This window comes from Chelmon rostratus, chromosome 9, assembly GCF_017976325.1.
Source record: "Chelmon rostratus isolate fCheRos1 chromosome 9, fCheRos1.pri, whole genome shotgun sequence".
NCBI lineage: Eukaryota > Metazoa > Chordata > Actinopteri > Chaetodontiformes > Chaetodontidae > Chelmon > Chelmon rostratus.
In genome coordinates, this window is record NC_055666.1 from 673,357 (window position 1) to 693,566 (window position 20,210).

At 43.0% G+C, this 20,210-nt stretch overlaps 1 protein-coding gene across 2 annotated transcripts in view; it reads left to right on the top strand.

The window, feature by feature from the left end:
* Nucleotides 1–20,210, top strand: part of LOC121611738 (storkhead-box protein 2-like) — a 93,067-nt gene that overhangs the window by 64,095 nt on the left and 8,762 nt on the right. For both annotated transcript variants that reach the window (XM_041944414.1, XM_041944416.1), the window contains exon 3: nucleotides 17,244–19,635. In XM_041944414.1, the coding sequence (XP_041800348.1) occupies nucleotides 17,244–19,635 (2,392 nt within the window). The remainder of the gene's footprint in view (nucleotides 1–17,243; nucleotides 19,636–20,210) is intronic.

Sequence of the window (20,210 nt, forward strand, 5' to 3'; positions counted from 1 at the left end):
CACAAGATACTTGTGCTCAAAAAGAGGATTCATTCTCAGTGAAGAACCTTGGAGCTCTAATCTGCCTCTATACATGCCAAAGAGCAGTGATTCCTAACACGTCTCTAGGGGTCATCAGGTGGAAACCTCCCTTCAACAGTGTTTCGCCTACTTAGTCCCACTACACCTCCAGGAGGTTAGGCAGTGAACTCCGGCGTCCCAGAGTCACCCCCCCTAGTGCCAGTTCACACTGCTCCTACACAATCCAAACAGCACTGCCACGTTCAACTGACCCAGAAATGCTCCAGGTAGTGGCCAGTACCGATGCTACCATTTAACTATTGCTAATGCTAATGCTAACCGCCAAGAAGAACACAAGAAGACAATACAGTTCCGATGCTACCATTTAGCTAATGTTACGTGCTAACCGCTACCTGCTAAGAGGAACAGAAGAAGACAATAAAGCTAGATTCACCTAATGTTAATTGCTAGCTACCAATACTAACTGCTAAGATACTATCATACTCTCACCGCTTCAGCTATTGTTAGCTGCTACAATGCTACCACAGGCCTAGATGCCACATGCAACTGCCGATTGCCACACTACCATCATCTACACCTGCCTCTCACCAACTGCACCAAAAAAGCTGGGTGGGAATACAAACCCTGGTTCGGGTAGGGGGTAGAAAATAAAGAGGTAGAGTCAAAAGATGAAAGTAGGGATTGGATACAGACCCTTGTTCGGGTAGGGGGTGGAAAATTTAGAGGGTGCTGAAGGTGGAGGCCGAAACCACAGACTAGATTTAACAGCCTCTTCTAACATTTCCTTCAAGAAGCAACACACCCTACCATTTCCTTCAAAAAGCAAACAAAGCAGGAAAACAAACCCTAACATTTCCTTCAAGAAGCAAACAAAACAGGAAAACAACAAAAAGATCAAAAAAACAAGCCAACTCTGTATCTTACAACGCAAACTCACCTGAACAGGCCGCATGGTCCCAAAGAGAGACTCTAGCTGGCCACACCCCCACCTTATCTAAACTTCCTCTTCCTGGTTCTCTTCCTATTGGCAGAGCGAGAAGATGGGGCGGGGAAAGCAGAGCAGAGGAGAGGTGTCTTGTTCAGACTTTAACCTCTTCTCCCGCCGGGTTAGGCATGCATGGAAGCGGTACAAACAGTCTGTGGCCCGGATGGCTGGGGTCCGTGGCGATGGATCTCGCCCTCTTCCTGACCCGGCCTTCATATATAGAGTCTAAGTCAGGGAGGGGGCAGCCCACGATGCCCTGTACAGTTTTAACCACCCGTGCCAGTTGTTTCCTCTCCTGTGCCGTGCAGCTGCCATACCACACTGTCACACTAAGGCAGAGGATGCGTTCAATTGTGGCCCTGTAGAAATTGACGAGCAACAGAGAGGAGAGTCCAGCCCGTTTCAGTTTCCTGAGGAAGAAGAGCCTTTGTTGTGCCTTCTTCACCAGGCGGACACCTGGACCTCCTGAAATCCACAATGACCTCCTTAGTCTTCCCTGTGTTCAGCACCAGGTTGTTGGCTGAACACCACTGGGTGAGCTGGTGTATCTCCTCTCTGTAGTGGGTCTCGTTGTTATCTGAGATGAGACCCACTACTGTAGTGTCGTCGGCAAACTTCACGACTGTGTTGGTGGGGTGGATGGCAGCACAGTTGTGAGTTAACATGGTGAAGAGGGCTGGGCTGAGCACACAACCCTGTGGTGGGCCCGTGCTAAGGACCAGAAGGGATGATGTTGTGTTCCCTATTCTCACCACCTGAGGCCTGTTGGTGAGAAAGTCTCTGATCCAGTGGCACAGAGACGCAGGCAGACCCACTGCATGTAGCTTCAGCGCCAGCTTGTCTGGGATGACGGTGTTAAAGGCTGAGCTAAAGTCTAGAAATAGCATCCTGACGTAGGTGTTGGGCTGCTGCAGGTGGGTCAGGGCTGTGTGCAGGGTGATGAGGACAGCATCCTCTGTGGACCGATTCCCTCTGTAGGCAAACTGAAGGCTGTCTAGGTCCGAGGGGATGAAGCCTCTGATGTACCTGAGAATAATCCGCTCAAAGCACTTCATGATTACCGGGGTCAGAGGAACAGGCCGGTAGTCATTCAGGCGGGTGATGGATGTCTTCTTCTGTACCGGAATGATGGTGGAGGACTTGAGGCACTCAGGAACCGTGGACAGCTGCAGGGACAGGTTGAAAATGTCCAGGAACACTCCTTCTAGCTGGTCAGCGCATGTCCTCAAAGTCTTGCCTGACACCTTATCCGGTCCTGCAGCTCTGCGGGTGTTGATCCTCCTCAGGGTGGATGTCACCTGGTGCTGCTGCAGGACGAGGGGCTGGTGCTGCTCCTCCAGCCGGGGTAGGTGTGTGACTTCTCTGCTGCCTGATGTGTCGAAGCGGGCAAAGAAGCTGTTTAAGGTGTCAATCAGGGTGGGGTCGTGGCTGGCGAGCTGAGTGTTAGGCGTGTAGTCCGTTATGGTTCTGATGCCTCTCCACATGTTCTGGGGGTTGTTGTTATTGAAGTGATCTTCAATTTTGTTTTTGTACTGGAGCTTGGCCTGCTTAATTCTGCTATAAGCCAGCCTGTCACCAGCTCTGTAGGCAGTATCCCGGGCTTTCAGCAGGGACCGCACTGTGCTGTCCAGCCATGGTTTCTGGTTGGGAAACACTGTGATGGTCTTGACTGGGAGGACAGCATCAATGCAGAACTGAACATAGAACAATACAGATGATGTATGTTCCTCTAGGTCTGCCTCTTCTCTGAACACAGTCCAGTCTGTCAGCTCAAAGCAGTCCTGAAGTGCAGAGGAGGCCTCCTCAGTCCATATCTGTACTGTCCTGGTGGCTGGCTTTGTTCTGCAGGCCAGAGGCTTGTAGGCAGGAATGAGTTTCACTGAGATGTGGTCTAACATGCCAAGGTGTGGAGCTACTGCAGCCTTGTAAGCAGCAGGGATGTTGCAGTAAACCTGATCCAAAATGTTACTGTCTCTGGTAGGAAACTTTATGTACTTGTGAAATTTGGGAAACACCGCCTTCAGTTCAACGTGGTTAGAGTCCCCCGCCACAATCACGGCCACCTCCGAGTTGTCGTTCATCTGCCCGCTGATTAGGCAGTACAGCTCCTCTAATGCTAACTTAGCATTAGCCCACGGTGGGATGTAAGCAGCCACAATAACAATGGACGAGAATTCTCTAACCAGCTTGAACGGTCGGCATTTCACCACCAGGTATTCCAAATCAGGAGAGCAGAACGTGCTGACGGTGCGTGTGGCTGTACACCAGGCATTGTGTACGTACAGCGCCAAGCCTTCGCCTCTGCTCTTACCTGAAGCTGCAGTCCTGTCCGCCCGGAACAGAGAGCGCCCCGCTATCTCCACCGCTGCATCCGGGATGTTGTTGTCCAGCCAGGTCTCTGTGACAACGGTAACACAGCTGTCCATCCGGCGAGAGACTATCCTTAGACGGACCTCGACGATTTTGTTGGTGAGAGACCTGGCGTTGGTGAGGAAGAGACTGGGGAGAGCCGGTCTGTGAGGGTTAGCTTGTAGCCTAGCACGCACGCCGGCTCTCTTGCCACGCTTTTGTTTACGGTGCCTCCTCCGTCTCCTTGGCAGCAGTCGGGGGATGGTGGTGGGCTCTGGGGTCTGTAGCAGCTCCGGTGGAATAAAGTCCAATTTAGGGGGTGTGTGAAGTCCGAACTGTAGTCCAAAGTTCCACAGTTCAGACCTGCTGTACTGTGTCAGAGCATCCAAAAGAGTAGTAAAAGTGGAAACGAGTAAAAACAAACAAACAAAAACGTAAACACTGGAGCTACGAGCCGCTGCGTCTGCACACGCCGCCATCGAGGCAGATCGTGTCCCAGGATAGCATATCGGCTGCCTGATTTTACTTCTATTTCCATTTCAAATGTTCGGAAATGGAAATCTGCTTTGGGAACCCAGAGTGGAAAGAAAATCAATATCTCAGGAACACCTGGAGGAAATTTCATTACACCTGCCACATTGATCCACTCACACTGAAGGATGAACTGATAAGAATTTGGTGGTCAATTGTCAAGATCAATGTGACCTCACAAAACATGTTTTTGGCCAGAACTAAAGAATTCATATGCCAATTATAACAAAATTCAACTTAAATGTCTAATTGAAGAATGAAATGATTAAATAACATTTAATATCCAAAATGTCAACGGTCAGCATAACTGTGACATCATAATGTTCTGGAAAAACATTTTTCTGGTCATTATTCAACTGCATAACTCAGGAACACAAGGGGAGATTGGGACCATTTTTCAAATCTTAGAGCCCACCTTGAAGCTGAGATGACTGTATCGATCTTCTGATGTGTGTGAAGAATCTATGTTTTAGAAAACATCCATGTTTGAAGCTTTCTAGTCCACCACAAGCTGTTTTTGCTGGCACTGAGCTTCAGGTGATTATCATTGCACAATGTGATGAAGTTCTCTACGAGTCTGCTGAACTTCTCTGAAATTATTGAAGTGAAGACGGCATGTTTCTCACTAAAAATTATTCACTGCATTCACAAATGTCAGTATAGTATATCGTATATACCAAAATACTCTTAATGCCTTTTAATGAATTCCTTTAAAGTCTTCATTAAATGTATGATGTGAGTGAATAGACATGAATGTAAATTTCAGTAACTGCAAGGCATACAGCTGCAAGGCGTTTCTTCTAGTTTCTTCTTTTTTTAAGACCACTGAACTGAACACAACCTGAATTGTACTCTAATTCAGTTTATTATTTTCACTTTTAATCAATCACATGTCTGATCTATGATGCCAGAAAATAGTGAAAAAAGTGTCAAATCACAGTTGTCACAGTGTCTTGTTTGTCCAACTAGCAGTTCAAAAACCCAAAGATATCCTTATTATAATGGTATTATACAGAGAAAAGCGGCAAGGCGTGTGTTAGGCTGATAACGAATATTCTAAATTCCACGTGTTTAATGGTGAAAATTAATAGTCGATACAAGAGCTGACAGGAGTCAGCTGTGTTTGTTGTTTGTTTTTTTACTGGGAAAATGTGTTGAAGTCCGACATATTTAAGTCCTTCTGGTCATAACGTTGAAAGTAATTAAAGAGTTAGGCTGTAAATGCAGTTTTCCCCACTGCTTTTCTAATGTCAGCCGTCTCTCTCGCTCCTTTCCTGATTTGGTGGATTAAGAGTGTATTTCAACAAATCCAGAGTTGGTGTTGATTGTTGGAACAGTGAAAAGGGAACCAAGAAGGTTTTGGTGAGTTCTATTTTGTTACTGTCACATTTGAATGAACTGTAAATGGCGTCTGGTGGCATCGCTGAGGGATCCTTTTCAAATGTTGTCAGACTCTCTAACAATAGCAATAATAACAATAAAAACATTTGAGAATGTATGTTGACAGTGCACCCAAAGAGATTATCTTGCAGCCCATTTCATAGCGGCTGGCTGCAGCGCTCTCGCAAAATACTAGAAAAACCTCCAAAATTGTCGTCTCCATTAGTCACATGGACACAAAAACATGGGAAAATAGGGTCCATAATGAGATTATAAATTGCCAGAATTCCTACTGTTTGTCTGACATCTTCCAGGATGTGCTTTACTTTGTAATGCGTATGTATGTAAACCTTTCAAAAGACATGTTAATGGTGAAATAATGTACAAGTAGTGGCTCCCGTATTGTTTTTCCCTCTGATTGACACAATGCGCAAAAATAGATATTCGAATCCATTTAGTTTTTTAGAAGGAATAATTGAATGTGTGTGTGAGAGAGAGTCAGCTCTGGGTCTCCCTCTTTAGAGAACTTGCGTCATGTCACCAAAGCAACTGCACTTACGTGATGTAATGACAGGCAACAGACATGCACATGAACACACACACACACACACACACACACACACACACACACACACACACACAGTCTGTACAGCCGCTATGCAGTCATTGAATTTATATCAATGTTTCAGTCTGTAGCTGAGTCATCTTCTCATGCTGATTTTGAGGGATAATTTCACTCATTTGGGACAATTCTACATCAAATCATGTGCACTAATGTGGTCGCTTTGACACTGTTGACATTGAATAAAGCCTGCCTGTTCCCCCAAGTGATACTTTCACCTAGAGACATACCAGTCAGCACCAGTCAGCTTTATACTTCCATGCAATATTTTCTTTATTATTGTTGACTTAGTGTACCCAATTCCAACAAGATGTTCAGAGGGTTTAAAGAGAAAGTTCAACATTTTGGGAAATACGTTCATTTGATATTAATAACTGTCTCATGTCTTTTTGTGCTTTTGGGAGGAGGTGGTTTCAGTTATTGTGAGCAGCTTCCTGGTAGAGTGGACCTGCAAGTATGGCACCATTACGCCTATACAGACACCAGGAGTCATATTTTACAAAGGATCAAAAACCAAAAGACCAAAAGTCAGCTATAAACTTTCTCTTAACAGCCTTTCACAGAGCTGCTGAGAGATACTTTTATTACTTTTACTAAATAATGGAAAGAACTCCCTGCAAACTGTCATCTCTGCTGTTATTCGATTAGTTTGACTTGCTTTGACTTGAACTGACTGGATCTTTACTGACCTGTCGCAATCAAGATATGTTTTTTAAGGTTGTTCATCATTGTATTTTTCCAAAATGCTGGCATGACAAGGCATATTGCTTGCAGCATTTGACTGCCTTTAACTTAGGAGCTACTTCTAGAACTGAAATGCTTGTGAATTACTCTCAGATCAGACACGTAGACCGAAACTGGCATGTCCTGTATTTGTAGCAGTTTCTTGTAACTCAGCTAATTAGGGGCTACTTTTAGTCTTAGTCTAGTCAGATGTTTTGTAAACATGGTCCCAGAGCTGTAGACTTGAAACTTGGACTTCATTTGGAATAAAGTCAGGAAAATGAACACTAGCAACTCAACGTCTGCTCTGAGACTCGACTCACACACAACGCTCATAGCTGAAACTCAAGGAAAGATTGATACTTACTTCAAGCTTTGAACCTTTGTGTTTTGCAATTTTATTCTTGCTTTTGTCTAATATGCTTGTTGGCTTGTTGTATTTGGCATTAGCATGTTCCATGGCTAATGTGGCTAGTAGCATCTATTGTAGAATGACTTGCTGGAGCAATGTTGTAGTATTTAATATAGAAGGACAGCCATGAGAAATTGTGTGAAATTTAAGCCTCATTTGAAGCCAATTAAATAACCAGAGTAGCAGGTTGGATGTGGGTAACTACTTACCACCACTTACTCACCCACAGCTACTCACATACTTTATCTGTACCCACCAAACGCAATTTCTACCCATGTGCAATTTGTGAAAAAAACTATGTAATTATATATAATTTTTGGCAGTATGTTTTTATGGTAATATTTCTTATAATCCATTATATTTTTTACATTTATTTTCTTTTATATAGTGCTTTGTATAAAATGTACATATATATAGTCAGCTTTTATTTTGTATTTTGTATTCTGTTGCTATTTTTTTCCAGCTATTACTGCCTACTGCCTGTAACACCTGAATTTCCCCAGTCTGGAATTAATTAAATCTTATCTTAACTATTATCACATCTCTGGGGTGTGTGTAGTTTCACACACTTCACATTGCAACTTAAGCTCGCCTGGCTTTGTTGTTGTAGGAAAGCCCAGCTTTGTGCATAGTTCTGCCTTATGGAGCTCTGTCAGACTGTTAACACAGCCCTATGCACAATTTCAGTTGGTTCTGAATTGCACCAGAATAAATTCAGATTGAAGAAATTATCCTTTCATTCTATAAATAAGTAGTTTATCCACAGAAATTAGTCATAAGACTTTCCCTATTTTCCTCCATGCAGTCGGGAAAATAATTCTGATGGCGCAACTCATCATATGCTGGTTGTTAAATTATAAAAAGAGCTCCTTTTAACTTTTGTTCCATATGTACCAGTTTTCATGTGTGTTCTCTTGTCTATTGTCTTAATTATTAGAAGTAACCTATTTTTCATGCCAACTACCCTCTTTAGATTAAGAAGCTGGATGGTGTGGCCACCTACTCTATGCAAGGGATTGGGGATTTTAAAAATGCTGTGTAACTGCTCCCACATCATAAGGATACATGATCCTAGCTGCTGAAAAGACTGTACATACCTGTCACCCCGGTGTCACAACCAAGACACACTTTCACAACATCCTCAGAGCTCAGTCAAATTATTATATTAAAGTAGACCTCCTGTTTATTCAACTGAATATAACATATGTCTGTGTGTGTATTCACTAATTAGGGTTCAGACACTGAAGGGGTAGAACCCCATTATATTTGTTAGGTTTCTTAAGGTTCACGCCCCAGAGATGCAAAATTGTGTTGTGTTTGTATTGTGGTAATGCATATTATTGCATTGTATTCATATTATTATTTGCCTGCCACAGTGGCTAAAGTTGGCATGAGCTGAAATGAGCCAGAAACACGAGACGTTGCACCGTACCTGGAAATGTTGTACAAGTGCGTCCCAAGAAATATGAGCCCAATTGGCCAGATGGTGGTGCTGCAATTAAGGCCCACAAATCCAGTCCACCTTGATGTGCTCTACAAAAAAGCCTCTTGGACCATGATAGTATGCCATGATGGATTTTTTGCGAATTATTATAAACTGCAAAATGGTAATGTGACATCTGCTTTTTGGATCTTGACTGTTTAGCAGGAAAATGGCCATAGCTTTTTCCAGTCCTCATAAATCTGGGTGTGCATCCTCTGGCCAAGTTTGTTAGTAGGTATACAGGAGCATTTTAAGCCTGACCCATTTTGTACCCACAAATACCAAAAGCGTGTACCTCAAAACCCAGTGGACAGAATTTCACCAGTGTTGGTGTGCGTGTTCTGGGGGCAAGTATTAACCAAGTACTATTAAAACCAAGTATTTAGTCTGATGTGCCATACTGATTGATGTAAGTGAGCGTGACATATTTGTTCATAACTCAAGATGCCCTTCAGCAATCCTGATTCAACTCACATCCCATGTGAGACACCCCTCGCCCTGAACACACACAGCAAGGTTTGTTCAAATCCAATGAAGGGAGGACAAATGGCAAATTTTTGAGTATGCAGTTATTGAAATGCTGCAGCCTTTGTGATGATGAAACAAGTATGTGATTGGTCTCACTCCTTGTTTAAACATAATTTAAGTAGCTGGCATGACTGCCCACCTTTGTGAAAGCTGAAGCCTGTTCATTGCTGCTCACAGTTTTAATTTCAGCCCATTCAGCTGCAAAAGGGTTTAAAAACGGAATCGCAGAATGCAACGATATTTATAATTCACCTTTCAGGGCTTTTTCCACCATGCATGACATAATCCTGTGTGCCCATTAGTCCTAATGTCTCTTCGTTGGTCCATTAGTTATACTGTTCAGTTCAGTATTAAGTTCAGTTCAACAGCTGTTGTGTTATACTGGCGAGATCTGCTAGTTAAGTTTGACTTCCAGTAATTTTTATTTTTTCAGTAGTATAGCAATTACAAGTCTGAACCCTTATTCACTACACAGCCTAATCATTATAGTTTAGGAGAAGAGCCGCAACCCTCAGTTGATGTTTCACCTGACACAAGTGCCACAAGCTTGCAAGGGCCTGAATGCACCCCAAGTGACATAAAAATGAGTTGGGAGAGAGGTACAATTTTTTATCATTATTGTTATTTGAATTTTCAAAACCTTTCTCTTTGCAAACCTGCAAAAGAGGGTGATCTAAAATGCCCACAGGGTATGTTGTGCAACTTAGATAAAGTAGTCTATAGCATAAACTGAAGTATATTGGCAGTCAGTGTGATGGAAGAAGCCTCCAAGCATTACATAAAACATTTTTTTCATTTATGGTTGCTATGTGCACTATTTTTCAATCCATTTTACAAAAATAGCATGGCTAAAAATCTGTACACCATCATCAATATCTATATTTGTATTCATGAAACTGCATTTTGGCTAACTACTGTATTTAGGGTATCAAAACCTATATTTTGGCTATATATCTTTATATTGAGGTCATTTACAATACACTTACTCTTCAAATTGTGTGTAGTATCCCTATTAGCACTGAAATCCTTGATTTGAGGTGACTGGAGTTGCAGATAACCCACTGAAGTGGCATATCGGTGTGTTAAGGATTTCATTGGCTATTTGAAGCATCAGTCATCCACAAAATTGGTTGCAGCTGGCTCAATCATCACACCAAAGAAGAGAGGAGGCCCTTCGGATCAACTCTGTTGACTGTTATTGGCTTCACTGGTTGCTAGTCTTATGGCAGATCGTGATAGGTCAAGTGGGGTGTCATTTGATAATTGAGACTCCACAGAGTAACTGGAGACAAGACATGTCCCTGTTATTACTACTGCTGTTATGAGTCTCTAAGTGTTAAAAAAGAAAAAAAAAACACCTGTTATGTTTGGCAGTTCAAAAAGGGCACCAAGCACTGAACGCCAAGGCAGATTGTAGAACAAACAGTAAGCTTTAATAATCAAAGACAAACAAAACAGGAGCAGGAATAAAATCCAAAAAACAAAGAAGAAATACAAATTACCAGACTAATAACAAACTGGGAAGGAACAGGCAGGAAACAAATGCAGGACAAGGGAAAAAAGACAGAAGAGCTGGCAACTTGAAGAGAAAAAAACACACTGACTAATTACACAAGAGAGGCAAGGCTAGCGAGTGGAATGAAAGTGACAAAGGCAGGAAGTAAAACAACATGTCACATGAGAAGAAACATTTTCAACATTGATTTGGCAATTAACTAAATTCAAACTCAAAACCATGACACCACCTCTCTGTGCCTATGGTTGGAGCATATACATGAATGAAAGTCATTTTTACATTTTCAACAGGTGAACCTCAATATTTCTCCATCTGTTACTGCTCATACAGCTGAGGGACACCATCCAGGTTCAGTCACAGCTGTGCTGTGTTTAATAACATTTCATTTCCTAACCTTACCAAAGTGAAGAGAGACACTCCCTGGCATCATTAATGCTTAAAGAGCCCAGCTTTATATCACACATGTCAATGATAAAGCTGCATTTAAACAAGGCAAAGAGGAACACACACAGAAAAAAGATCACCCAAAAGACCATTCTTTACTATTTTAGACTTTTTGCATCTGCTTTTTGAGACTATAAACCTTATCTTCAGTAAAGGTTGGTTGGCCAGTACTTTGTGGGTTTTTGAATCATGCAACAGCTTTAGATCCTTCCATGTCTTTGTTGTTCAGATCACAGTTGCCCTCCTGTGAATCCTGCATCTTTCTCTGTGATTCATTGGGTAGAGTGGCTCCACTGTCAGCGCTGGCAGGCGGTGGCTCCACTACAGAGGCCGTTGACCAGCTCTCACTGGCTGTCTGACCATGAATGAATCAAATGCATCTCAGTTCTATCCCTGAAACTCTCCTCTGTTACTGAGGTCATATGCAGAGTAAAATCGCAATCATCAACTTTAGACTTGGAATGCCGGATTCAACTTCCTTGTTGCTCATTTTAAGAACCATGAAATCTTATTATCTTATTCCCTGAAAGGCACATGTTTTAGATGAGGAGATTTACAGCTGAATCTGTCTGTGTCTCATCAGCTCTTTCTTCAAATGCCCATTTTTCAGGGACAAGGCACATTAGAAGTAATGATCTTTTTAGCCGAGCTTACTAGTGATGACTCAGGGGATACCTTTGATCACTAATCTGCTCTCAAGCAATGGATTCACTTTCTCTGTATTTTCTAGAACAGGGGTATTCAACTAAAATTTAAAGAGGTCCAGTAGGAGAAAATTTCTTAAAGCAAAGGTCCGGAAGATCATAATGTCTAACTATTTAGTGTGATATGTTTTATCAACATCTGCATGTAATCAATACCTGACTGTCAAACCAAATTCAGTGTGATTCAAAACCTTTTGACAATATTTATTGTCACGTAACATAGAAGTGAACATATATGTATGACTGCAGATATGTATAATGTATTATTCTCTCATTAACTAAATAAAGGTAGGGCTGCATTTCATAAGAGAATAAATATAATGTGAAGATGTGCATGTTCAAATAAAGTGCTCAACTTCAGAAAAATAAAATAAAGGGAGCAAAAGCCTGAATTTCCCTTTTTCTGTTTCACATCTTGACCATAACAGTCTCAACCAATTTTACAGATAATAAATCTCAACACAGCTTAACAATGGAACAGTTTTAGAGTATCACTTTCCTCCCCTCTTATATCCCACTCCCCCACTTTGTTGCTAAATTAGAGAGTTGAGCTCTAGCTTGTCCTGACAGGATTTTAAATCTGGGCTTGAATGGAGCCAGGTGCTCATTGGTAAGCTTGGAACAATATTTAGTTTTGATTATGTTCATTGTGCAAAAAGCTGCCTCGCAGTTGTCTGTGTAGCCAAACATGGTCAAGATTTACCGGGCCACTTTCCTCAGACCTGCAGTGTGCAAAGTGGAAGGCTCAGTTCTTCTAAACTGCTCTTTCAGGGCCACATCTGCCTGGAGATCGACCAATTGCATCTGGAGCTGTGTGACTTCCTTTGAGAACCCCCTGACATCCATTATGAGAAATGGGTTCTGAATGAACATGGTGAGCTGCTGTCCAAAGCTGAAGCTGTCAAAACAGTTGCTGAAGTTCATCTTATTAATAAAGTCAAAACAAGAAGACACATGTCTCTGTCCCTGGCCCTGTCCCTGCACTGATGGGAAGTGTGCACAGTCTGCCTGCAGGTCTTCCTTCAACACCTCAAGTTTCCTCTGAAAGGAGTCAAGTCAGTTCATTTAGATGTGAAGTGATATCAACCAAAAAGGCAACATTATCCATCTGTTTCTCATTTTCTAAAAAGAGACAAAAATGTGTTGCCTTCTGACTTCTTAGCTCTGCCAAGAAAGTGGCTACTACTCTCCTGAAGCATCAAAAGCGCTCTAATACCCTGCCTTTCCTGAGCCATCTCACATTGTTGTACAGCAAAGATCATCTACATTGGCATCAACTGCTCTGAGGAATTCCCTAAGCATATGATGCTGGTAGGAAGAGGATGCCCTGATAAAATTGATCACTTTCATCATTGTATTCATCACCTCAGCATGCTCACCTGACAGGGACGCACAGATTGATGAATGATGCAATGCTAAGCTATGAGCTCAGGATTGTCTTCTTTCAGTCTTGCTACTGCTTTTTTCTTTCTCCCTATCCTAACAGGGGCTCGGCCTATGGTTATCTATTCCTCTATTTTTTAATATCTCTGTAGTGGCCAGGTAGATGCATTCTCCTCTTGTACTGGTCTGAATGGCAGTGACACCGACTCATCCACAGCTAAGCCTACCCATGCTGCCTTATGCATGGCTTCATCCAGCTGGGTTAGCACATCCTGAGTTAAGATTTCACTTTTCTCTGTGGAAGATGATGCTGACATGGGTATTTGCTTTGTTTTATCTCAAACCTCTTGCTTTGGTTTCCCTCAAGTAGTGTTTCAGCCACTGCACCCATGCATTCTTTGACAACCCCGTCATCAGTAAACTCTGAGGGAACACTCATGAGCATGTTGTTGGGTTGAATGTGTGGCTCAGGATCCTGGTGGACTGGTCACATTGGTCTCTGAGACCACTTATTTTCTGTGATCTCACTTCAGATTTGAGTGGGAATGTTTATTCAAAACCTTTATGTTTTGTCTCATAATGGCATTTCACATTGGCACTTTTAATAAGGGCCACGGCTCAGAACATGTGAGACACACTGGTTTAGTGCTCCCAGTGTCTGTCCATTCCAGCTTAAATGCTCTATTTTCACTGTCCACTTTTCTTTTTTTTTGGAGAGCGCCATTTGTTTCTTATTTTTGTCTCTCTTTCTCCATCTTACCCCTCTGTCTCTAAGCTCTCTCTGGCGCTGTTGTTTGTTTTCTCTACCTGTATCGCTATCTTTTTTTTCTTTCTACAGTCTTACTTGCCTGTAACTCTCTCATCTGTCTGCACTGTATCTATTAAACCACTACTGCAAAGCCTACAAGAGCTGCGCCGGTTAAAATAGAAGTGTCCCACCAGGTTTTAAATCATCTATCTATCTATCTATCTATCTATCTATCTATCTATCTATCTATCTATCTATCTATCTATCTATCTATCTATCTATCTATCTATCTATCTATCTATCTATCTATCTATCTATCTATCTATCTATCTATCTATCTACATTAGAGAGAAACAGTGGCAATACAATAAGTAAAGATGTGCTACTGCTGATAAAAGCGAAGACGCTCAGGTTCAGGTTCATGCCAGGCTCTGTTGGTTGTGTTCTTTGTGGCTTTAGCTTGGTTGTAGGGAACATTTGTTCTCAACAGTCACATCAAAGACATTAGTTTGTGCTTGATGACTGTGATTGTTTGAGGGTATATTTTTCAATCAGTGGTAAGATTTTTTCTCAACTTCCTTTGTTGAAAAAAAAAAACAGAAAATGCAAAATACTTTTATGTCTTCCAAAATGACACAGCGAACAAGTCATTATATCAATGGTCTTGGTCATTGTGAAACCTGTCTTCCTCTCAGGGGAAGTGCATTGAAATTAGTTTGCAAACAAAAAAAGTAGTCAAAATAGAAAGCTAAACGCTAGCAAGGAGAAATGTTTTTTAATTTAATTTTTATTCATTTTTAAATATTTTAATACACTTTTACAAGTTTTATTATTAAATGGAAGAAAGAAGGAGAAAACACTGAGAAATTATCAGAAATGCTCCTTTTTCGTGAAAACGAGAGTTTGCACTGGTCTTACTACTTGTTTTTGTATTGTTTACAATCGTCTCCGGGGATCTTGAGCACTGCTATGGTCCCATTGTTTACACCAGGGATCAGCTGACAGCACTCTGTAACATGGCGGTGCTACCCAGGGAGAGACCCGATATTCCCCACGAACTGAGGAGGAAGAGACAGGGAAGCACGGAGAAGCCTGAGTGAAAAGAGAGCACAACAAGCACAAGGTTATAGGTTACAGACAAACATGACTGATATGACCAAGAAGGTTACTGCAAAGAAAAGGGGCATGATAGAAAAAACACCCTGCTGCCAACACACTTTTTAAAACTCAGGAGACAGACATGGACCCTGTATACTGAGATCATAGAGTATGGGATGGGACTAGGGGATACACCAATGCCACTTTTCAGACCAAGTATAAGTACTAATATTTTTTGAACTCATAGGAAAATTACATAATATCATTACAGTTGCAAATTTCTCTATCTATCTATCTATCTATCTATCTATCTATCTATCTATCTATCTATCTATCTATCTATCTATCTATCTATCCCCCCCCCCCCCCCAACACACACACACACACACACACACACACACACACACACAGTGAAGCATCTCTTGGTGGCCTCGTCTGTTTCTTTTGCTGAGTTATCACAAGCATGACTGTAGTAGGTAATGTGAGTTGTTGTTTAAAGTGTGTAGTTCTTGTGTTATATAGTAAGCAGCTGTTAGGCTCAGCGTTACCATCTGCCTTTGATAAAGCACCGACGATACTGCTTTATGCAAATATGTTTTAAAATGAAGGTATTGATCAGATGTATGGAAACAAGTTAACAGAATCAACAGTTTTCTGGTGAATTAATAGAAAGATGGATAAATAGGCATATCATTTTTGCCGTGGCGGTTTCTGATTTTTTTTCTGAAAGGGGAAGACAGGACATGTAGTTTGCAGAGTAGACATGTACATATACATATATATAACATACAAAGAACATACAATTTAATATTTCAGTTGGATTTCACAACATTCAGCTTTACCACTTTAAGATTCTGAGAGGTAAAATGCAACTTGATCTAATTTACTGGAAAAAAAATCTCAGGAACGAGATCAAGCCAAACAGTAATGTAATACTCTTAATAATAACATTATACTCACCAAGTTAATTACTGAGATCTGGGAACACAGTGACATCACTTATTAGAAGTGTGACAGGTTGGCACAGGCAGTCAGACAGCCTGGGAATAAATGGACAAGATTAGTCAAAAGTTATTAGGAAAGCAAAGGAGAATGGTACATTTTGTTCAACTATCTGTTATGAATACACCCTACGGTTTAGAGCACGTACTGCGTCCACTTTGACCTACTGTACTTAAGATAAAATGACAGATTATTAGCAACATTTTAGATGTGCTCACTTTTAGCCTTAGAGGCAGATAAAATAAATCCCTGTTCATTGCTCCAAGTGCTTTCAGTATACCAACCAGTCTGAACATGGAACTGTCACAAATTGTCATTCACACCTCATCATTAATAGAAGACAGCAGCTATAAATTTCCCCCCCGATGCCAGTACATTGAGAGCAGAGCATGATCAGCTTCATATTGTCCCCTCACCACACATTTGGATATATATCACAATGTGGAAGTGTGAGTGTGTTGATGTGGGGATAAGCCTGTCCTGCTTCTGTCCACCTCCTTCCCTCTGCTTGGCCTTCTTATCAACAAGATGAAGAGAAAAAGGGAAAGACGTGTGTGTGCATGCGTGTGCGTGCATGCGTGCATGTATGTGCTGCGCTCGTGCGCATGGCGTTGCATCATTTTGGCTAGGCTGAAAGGCTGCTATGATGTAACTGGCAGTAATACCTTCACACTGACAGAGGGAGAGAGAGCACGAGATGTGGCATACCCTGGACAGTCAGTCACTGGGCTGACACATAGAGACATACAACCATTCATACTCACAGTCACATGGCCAGTTTAGACCCGCAATTAACATAACCTGTGAGGCATCAGTGCTAACCACTGCATCACTGTGTTTCTGTGGTCTTGTCCACAGTATCTAGTATATACACATGCACACACACACACACACACACACACACATAGAATTTTGTAGGTCTGTGTCTATAGTAGTTACACGAAGTGTGGAATGCTTCTACTCAGTAATAGGCTGCTCCATTCATTGGAATTGTTCATTTTTTCTGTATTTCTACAAAAAATATGAAAAAAGCACACGAAAAAGGCAATTTGTTCCAGTGACCCTTGATGACAAGATGAAGAATAGTCATCATTGTTATTCAATTACTTTGTTCACTTGAGGTTAGCTTTAGGGGCGTATGCTTACCTCAGATTGTATAGGTTTCACATAGCTTGTGTATTATGCACATAATCCTAAATTTTTTCATTAAACAAAATCTCCTAGTTAAACATAATGAAAAGAGAATCGGATATGGTCCTGTGTGAAACATTTTTTCTCTAACTGCTTCTTGTCTCTGATTATGCTTATGCTTAGGTGTCCCTACACCAACAGAGGAGGTTCTGCACCATACATTAAGCATGCTGGTCCGTGAAAGGAAGATCTACCCAACAGCAGACGGATATTTTATTGTGACCCCTCAGACTTACTTCATCACTCCGAGCCTAATCCGAACCAGCTCCAAGTGGTACCACTTAGATGAACGATCCACTGACCGACACCAGCAACATCAACATCAGAACCAACAGCAGCATCAGCAGACACAGTGCACCTCCCCTCTCTCTGGCACCATCACCCCATCTACTTCTGGAGTGGTGCGAGATCGAACACACCCAAAATCCAGTCAAAATCACAGTGGGGGAGGTGGGGATTCTTTTTACAACAGTTACCGTGGAGAGGACCCCCCTAGCCACCACACCACCCTGCAGCGCCGGTCCCCCAAAGACCACCGGGAGGCATACTCATCCCCGCACTCCCCACAAACACCTCCTCAGCAAGCAGGAGGCAACACAGAAAAGAGTCGCAGCACCCTCGGGTTCCCCTTCAAGACGGACACACTCACCAAGCACCGAGGAGGGGGAGGTGGGGGAGGAGGAGGAGGAACTGCAGAGATAGACAAACAAGCAGGTGGAGGAAGTGGTACAGGAAGTCGGAAATTTGGTTTGAAGTTGTTCCGTCTCAGCTTTAAAAAGGACAAGGCCAAGCAGCTGGCCACCTTCTCTGCACAGTTCCCCCCTGAGGAGTGGCCGCTCCGTGATGAGGAGGCACCCAGCCAGCTGCCACGCCATGTAGAGATGGAGATCATCCGCAGAATCAACCCTGACCTCACCGTGGAGAACCTCGCCCGGCACACAGCGGTCATGAAGCGTCTTGAAGAAGAGCGCGTCCAGAGGAGCAAAGCATCGTCAGCCAATCAGAGCTCCAGGAGTAGAAGAAGTGGGGGTAGACACAGAAAGCAGTCTCAGACCAAACTCAGCCGCTCACATAGCAAGACAAGGGCATCCCGTGGTGAGCTGAGCGATGGTTCCCACCTGGAGCTGGCCGAGAGAGATTATAGAGCCTACTCATCCTCACTCGCACGGTCACCGCGGGAACACGCCCTAGCCATGGAGCGGCAGCGTGCCCGGCTTCACCTGGCACATAGCAACCCCAATATCCTTGACTCCTCCCACCTGCCTGTCACGCCAGAGTGGGATGTGTCCGGAGAGCTCGCCAAGCGACGCACAGAAATGCCTTTCCCCGAGCCAAGCCATGGCCCATCAGCCCACCACTCCAAAGTCCACCGTTCACACTCCCACACCCAGGAGAGGAAGTCCAGAAATGAACGCAGCGACAAGGCCAAGGAACGTTCGAGATCCATGGACAATTCTAAAGGACCACTTGGAGCCGGGTTGATCGGACCACCTGATTATTATGACGACCGCAGCCGTTACTATACTGATGATGGCACCCTGCGAGCCAATCAGAGTTCTTCTCACTATTCTCGTGCCACTCCACCCACAGTTAAGATGCCTGTGGATTCTCTGGGGTTGGATGGTTGCAGGAGCTTAGAGAAGAGTAAGAGCAGGGACAGCCTGCCAGCATACTCACCAAAACCACTGCCCTCCTCTGTCCCTCCTGATGATTATTTCCAATGTGCTGGCGCCTCTGAGGCTGTTCTCACTGCAGCAAACCCACTGGGACCTCTGGGCAAAAGTAGTCATGATGGATTAAAACTAGGAAGCACTGACAAGCAAACAGACAGACAGACACCCCATCCCCCAGAAAATAAAGAGGACTTGTCAAAGGTTGGACCTAAGGGTGGCAGCCTGCCTCCAATACCTCTCTCTATCCCTGACCTCCCCCTTCCTAATGGGCGGCCTCCCCACAGTGCCTCCTCTGGTCAGGAGAAACGTAAGGAGATCTTTAGTAAAGACACACTCTTCAAACCTCCTCCTAGCCTCCCTTTGTCCAGCTACAGCTCTCTGAGAAAACCCCAGACCCTCGCCTCCTCTACTCTGTCCTTGTCCTGCGATGCACTTGATTCTCAGGAGGCCTTTGATGCCCCCAAACCTCTGGTGGCTACACCACCCGCTCCCCCACAGGGGATTGAACCAACGACCAGTGCTGCAGAAGCCTCCTTTGACTACTACAACGTCTCAGACGATGATGAAGTCGAGGAGGGGGGCACTAAGAGTCGAGGAGAGGACGAGAAGGCAGGTGGAGGCATTGTTGGGATGGGAGGTGGTGGAGCAGGGACCATGCAGTGGCTATTGGAGAGAGAGAAGGAGCGGGACCTACAGAGGAGGTTTGAAAGAACCCTCACCTTCCCTGGTGCTAAAGAGACCCTTCCAGAGCCCAGTCAGAACCAGCAGTCAGCCCACTCTGCTAGACTGGACAGTATGGACTCCAGCTCCATCACTGTTGACAGTGGATTCAACTCACCACGGTGAGAACATGTATACACAACATACTGCATACATATACACCATTATTGTAGAGAGACAGACGCTTCATTTATCCCAGTGGGAAATTCACATGTCACAGCAGCATTACGTGAACAAATGAGGAGTAAAAGTCTTTGTCTGAAGAGTTCCTTCTTAAATCTTATTCATTTAGCTTTCAACATTTGGAAATAGCTAATGTGTAGAAATAAAACCTTGTCTGAAATCACTCACACCCATTCACTATTCTGGAAATGTCAATGGTTAACTCTATAGTGACCAATAAGGGGTGATTTTTGACACTTGAATTATCATGTTTTTGTCATCACTGACACATAGTACAGTTTCAAACCATTGTAATTTTGCATCTATCAAATGCAGTGTTGGAACTGCAGTTTACGGTGTTGTAGTTTGTCCTGTTTGCCAACTAAGGTTAAAGAGATGAAAGGTTCGATATGTGATTCTGGATCCAAAATGGAACATACTATCTATCTAACCCTACCTACCGGCCACTTTTTCTTTAACTATATCGATATTATTTATTTGGTGTCTTAATTCCAAGTAGTTTACAAATGAAAGT